The following is a 6209-nucleotide window of genomic DNA, read 5'->3' as shown; positions in this document are numbered from 1 at the left end:
AAATCTATTTCAAGGTCGAAGTGAAATTGAGTAGGAGCCCGCACTATTTTCATAAATTTTCTTTTTGTAAAATTTTCTAAATTTTCAAATAATTTGGAAAAGCTCGATATACGAGTTTGTTATTATCCCTATTTATACTGATATTTGATATTTGGGGTGCATATTCTACTATAAAAGAAGAGAACATAATGTCAATGAATATGAAAGCAACGGTACAAAATTATTTTGAGAAAGAGAGTACTCGATCTCGATCCAAAGATTTACTTTTTCTTTTTAAATCTAATTTTCCGTATTCAAATCCATGATGATATTCAATCTAAATAAATTTCTATCAAACTTAGCGTGTAACACATAGAAAAGAGGAACTTAACTCTTAGAGCTTCCCTAGGCTCAATTTTTATTAAAAATCTTTTCTCTGTGATGGGTTATTCACCCATATCGAATTAATTTTTTTTTTGTGAACATTTTACTTTGAAAATCGATTTCCGTTTTCTTGTCATAACCGGTCGTATTATACGATTTTATATGACATTCGTTCGGTATTACATCATTACCACACAAGACATAACGAGTAAATATCAAATAATCTATAATCATAAACTTCTAATAAATCATTTTTATTTTTTGTTTATTTTTTCCTTATCGCTTTCATGATATAATACAAGAATTCCATAAGATTTTCATCGTTACTATAAAACCCGAGAAAACCCCCCAAAAAACCACAAATTATGATGAATCTTTGCATCTTTGGTGCGACGGGTTTGAGAGCGGTTTCGCTCGGTTATTATGGTTAATATTTATTTATATCATAGCCAGAAACATTTTCCGAAACAAAACTGGTTTCTCTCCAGCTCCGTGCAGACAAAACATATCAGACTTGAAACGACTGACTGAACACATTAAATTGTTGGTAAGGATTTAATATTTTGATTTGTTATTACGAGTTGTGTAATGAATAACATCTCGTGTTCATATTATGGTCGCATTATGCAAAATAAATCCCATATTATGGTGATTATGAAAATGATATAAAAAATTGAAAACGAACGACTTTATCGGAATTTGCAATAAGAATTATTACGAGGGTGTCTGTTTTTACTGCAGCCATTTTTATTAGAAGATGTAGGACTGTTCTCGACTGTTCTAAAGATACCAACCAATTACCAATGAAGACAACAACAACACACATCGAAGTCATATAACAAAATCTACTATTCGATGGACGAATACTTTAGTTCCGATTATCTAGTTAAGTAGTTTTTGTGACAAAAACTAAAATCAATGTGCTTGCTCCAGACTCCAGAGATTGGTAATGTGTGTGGTCACCACTCGCATATATAATAGTCACCTCATTGAATCTCCATTCTTATCACTCCATTTCCCTTACTTGTTTTTTGTTGTTGTAGTTCTGTTGGTGTCTTCTCGATATCCGTAACGGAAAAAGAAAAAGTTTATAAGTAATTCAAAAGACACAATCACACACTGTACGTACAATCAAACTAGGCGAAAATCTGATGATAGTTTGCGTTGAGTTCATATATCATTTCGGCACACAATGGTTGTTATATCCCTTAAATCCATTTATGCGATCAACATCTTTATACCAAACTTTTTGGTATCAATGTCAGGGGCTTATTCCATTTAATGCTACTTTTACTGTTCGACTCTTTTTTTGTGTGTAAGAGAATGTGTGTATGTGTAGTGAGCATAAAAATGGGTTCTGGCGTTTTCATGCATTGATGTGTTCGAAACTCTTTTATTCTAAATAGAAGGAAATGTCCTTTTATTGAGATATTGTGAAAGAAAATTGGGTTGTTTCGGGCAAATGGATATGACGGAAATATATTTTTGTTATTTTTGATTACAAGTTTTGTTGACAAATATTTTGACTTCATAATATGCTTTGTCACATTTTGTGGCTCAATCGGAAAAATAAACCAAACCAATTGGACAGACTTAACTAGGGACACAACAAACAAGTTTATCGAGAAACAAAGATTAGTTTTTGGGAAGTTGCACAATAATGTTGATAAATTCAGACAATACCGACTTTTTCTACTGCTCTTCGTACATTTTATATTTTACACCATCAAGAAAACACCACCCAAAATTATGGTTTTAAAGATCTTTATCGTAGTTGATAATGGTCATGCTTAGTTGCTGAATGATATTTTTGTATAACGAGAACAAGAACGGTTTTGTCAACCTAGCACTGGAACTAGAGGCCCGAATAAATTTCACCGTGCACATTCGTGCTTAATCAATACTCTCTCTAGCATCCAAACTCTCTCAAAAAATCGATGTAGGGGGGAAAATAAGTTTGAGAAACGCTGATTTTTAATATGACTAAAAACCAACAACAACACGAGCGAACAAAGTAGCAGTGATTCACAAACGTATCTACCACCTTAATAATTGTAGTTTGGTTGCTAGGTAGAGTATTGGCTTAATACGAACTACTACACTCTTCATATGTAACACGTGGGATATTCCGAGGTGTAACTGCGGTGAATGATGACACGGGCAAATGTACGGTGAAATCACGAGGATATGCTAAGGAAATAAGACCTTCTAGCCAAACAGGGGAACATTAAAAATTTAGCATGATTTGGGACACACAAACAAATTTCAGGGGAACTTGAAGACGTTTTGGCCGCTTACTGAAGGGGACCGAGGAAAAGTGTTACACACTGTCATATACGGCGTAATACAGCAAAACGCATGTTAAACTAATGAAAGAATAGATTCTGTATCGATTGTGTTGGCATTACGTAACAAGTACTGAGTCGAATGAAGTAACAAATGTGTTAGCAAACAAACTACATTTATTAAGGGGGTAAAGACGTTTGTAAAACTCTGCTACTTGTTTGCGATTCGTGAGTCTGTTCACTTTAAGCCTTATGAAAAAGCATAGTTTCTCAAACTTATTTTACACACTAATTCATTTCTTTTTAAAAAGTTTGGTTGCTAGAGAGGGTTTTGGATGTGTTGAATCATGCACTAATAAACGGCTGGTCACCAGAAGATGGTAATTGTAGATTTTATACCACTTAACATGTTAATGATATACGCCGATTGGGAGTTATAGTTTGTTGAAACCAATACTCTATCTAGCAAACAATGTACTTTTATAAAGGTGGTGAAAGTGTCAAGTTGCCTTTGGAATTTACATGTAAATTAGAACGTAGTAAGTCAAAATGTAGAATAATGTTTGTTGAATGCAAAGAAATGTGGTGTTGACATAGACAGCTGAGAGTTTGTTTGCTAGATAGAGTATTATTGAAACATAACATTCGAACGACGTTTTTGACACAATTCACGCCGTAAGTGTGCCTAAAATTTGAATTTTAAGTGAACGATTCAATGAAAAAGTGAACCGAAAAATACATTTCAACGCTTCATTGTATGAAAATGACGCTACGTTAGAAAAACCTCCACACCTTCCATTTTGAATTTCGACCGCACTTACGGCGTGAATTTATTACCTTGTATTCAGTTACGTTTGCATATTATATTCGTTAACAGATTTGTAGTAGAAAACTTTCCCTAGTTTCCTAGCTGGAAACTGTTTTCACAATCAACTGAAAGTCTGAAACTAGGCTGGCTGCAATGTCCATATACAAAATATAAAATTTTTCCCGAGGGCATTCACTTCAGTATTGTTAAATAATTGCCAACTTGAAACGATGACATTGTCGCTAAAATCTAATTTATTGAAACGAGCAAGTTTTCAGTTCGCTTCTTTGTGTTTTATCTTATTTTATGGCCGATAAAACATATTCTAAAAACTATATTCTATTGAATAATGCTCACTCAACATCAACAACATTATTTTTGTCTCAATAAACCGAAAAATAATCAAAGTTTTTATGTTCGTAAACAAAATAAAATTAAAGTCGAGAAAAGAGAGAAGAAAATGTTTTACTATTTACAAGAAGGACTGGATGGATAATATTTCACGCGGAAATAAAAATAATTCGGTTTTCAATGTGTAGTCTTCACATTTCAATCCTTTTCGTCCTTCACCATGTTATATTCATACTGTCGCTGATGTATCCATATATATTGTACAATTTCCATCATTCGTTTTTCTATCATAAAATTTATGCAACCCATAGTCGATACAGTCGTATAAACCAGCTACGAATATTGTGAAGCTATTTTGATGTTTTGATATCCTTTAACCCTCCGAAATATTCAATTTTTATGTCCACAACATAACAAGAATATTTTATGATTCTCATTTTATTGGGCAATTATACTTTTATGTTTGGTTAAAGTGGAAATAGCAACAGCATTACGTTGGCTTTAATACGTCTTCGTGTAATAATGGACCATGAATAATTCAAAACTTATATAACATCTACGTTCAATGGGTCAGCTGATGTTAATTGGGGTCGCTTAATTTATAATTTAAATCAAAAAAGGGATCTGAGAAGGGACCATTCGGAAGTGAGTATTTTAACATCTAATTTTAACAAAAGATTGAAGTAACTGATTGGAAACAAAACGTTGTACTGCAAGTTTCCGTAGAAGATGACCTATCACGATTGAAAAAACCTATTAAAATTTTTCCGGTTCACTTGTTCAGAAATCACTGTGGTTATTCAGCTATACTGTCAAAGATGTATCAAGAACGCATAATCGTAGATTGCCATTGAATTTTTCCGCACACAAAATTTCGTGAAAGTTATTAATAACTCGTTCTCAACATCTACAATTTTACTTGCCTTCAAGATGTTTCGTCAATTAACATCGAAATTTACTTACCCGTTGATCAGAGCATTTTCGACCTCAACTCGGTCAAATATGAAAGTTACCGTTCTTGGAGCTGCTGGCGGCATTGGTAATTTCAAATATTACTTGCGTCACCACCGGAAGACCATTATCTACGACAAATTGTCTTTAACTGTTTCAGGTCAACCACTCTCTCTGCTGCTTAAGCAATGTCCACTGATCAACGAGCTAGCTCTTTACGATATCGCAAACACTGCCGGTGTAACAGCGGATATTTCGCATATTAATACGCCGGCTGTTGTGTATGGTTTTGATGGGAAAGAAAGATTGAACGAGGCATTACACAATTCAGATATCGTAATGATTTCAGCTGGACTGCCACGAAAGCCTGGCATGACGAGAGACGACTTGTTCACGTCTAATGCAGGAATTGTGCAGGAAATGGGAACTGCAATAGCAAACGTCTGCCCACAAGCATTAGTTGGTCTAATAACCAATCCAGTCAACTCATGCCTGCCCGTTTTATGTGAAACGATGATGAAGGAACAGAAATTTGACCCGAGACGTGTCATCGGCGTAACAACGTTAGACGAAGTACGAGCAGCTACATTCGTTGGAATGGCAACTAATATTGATCCGTCAACATTACATATACCGGTTATTTGCGGGCATTCTGGCATAACTATCGTACCGTTGTTATCGCAATGCAATCCGTCAGTTAACATTCCCGAAAAAGTGGCCCATCAAATCACAGAAAGTATACGTGATGCTGGTACGCGAGTTGTCGAAGCCAAGGCTGGTAAGGGTTCAGCGACAATAGCGATGGCATGGGCAGGAGCAAACTTTGCTCTAAAATTGATACAAGCACTACGTGGCGAAAGCAATATTGTTGCTTGCGGTTTCATATTGTCGGATATTTGCGACACAAAATATTTTTCATTGCCAATGATGCTAGGACGAACGGGTGTTCGAGTTGCATACGGTCTACCTAAAATGAACAAGTACGAAGAAGAGTTGCTGCGAATGGCAGTTCCGGAGTTAAAAGAGAATGTTGAAAAAGGCATTGAATTTGCTCGAAATGGCAAGGCGGCTGCCGAGAAGAGCCAATCGTGATTTCGGAATGCATTGCATCTTCAAATAAAATATTTCTTGACTAATTTGGTTATAAATCACAGTTTTTAATAAACGTTGGACACTGACTCTTATGGAGAAGTGTCCTTTCAACCTTGTCCAGAAACCGCGTATTATTAGCACAGTGATTGTGTTCTTACAACTCTACAAAAATCCACATTTTTTTAGTCGGTTTCATTTGGCACACCTCCACCTTTTATAGAATTAAGACGTTTAACCATTTCACGTAAGGTCGAATGTGTGGAAACTGTGAGAAGATGAGTATTTATCAGACTAATCCCATTTCAGCCTAGGTTCGGGGGGTTACGTTTAATTAAAGTGCTAAAAAACACTTTCCTTCT

General features: G+C 35.1%; 1 protein-coding gene across 1 annotated transcript; it reads left to right on the top strand.

The window, feature by feature from the left end:
- Positions 1 to 4638: 4638 nt before the first annotated feature.
- LOC119086010 (malate dehydrogenase, mitochondrial-like) lies at positions 4639 to 5968 on the top strand. Its single transcript, XM_037196586.1, has 2 exons — positions 4639 to 4846; positions 4919 to 5968. The coding sequence occupies exons 1-2, from the start codon at positions 4738 to 4740 to the stop codon at positions 5848 to 5850; spliced, it is 1041 nt and encodes a 346-aa protein (XP_037052481.1). The 5' UTR covers positions 4639 to 4737; the 3' UTR covers positions 5851 to 5968.
- The last annotated feature ends 241 nt before the right edge of the window (positions 5969 to 6209 follow it).

Source organism: Bradysia coprophila, chromosome IV, assembly GCF_014529535.1.
Source record: "Bradysia coprophila strain Holo2 chromosome IV, BU_Bcop_v1, whole genome shotgun sequence".
Taxonomy (NCBI): Eukaryota; Metazoa; Arthropoda; class Insecta; order Diptera; family Sciaridae; genus Bradysia; species Bradysia coprophila.
This window is presented reverse-complemented; position numbering and strand designations above follow the sequence as displayed.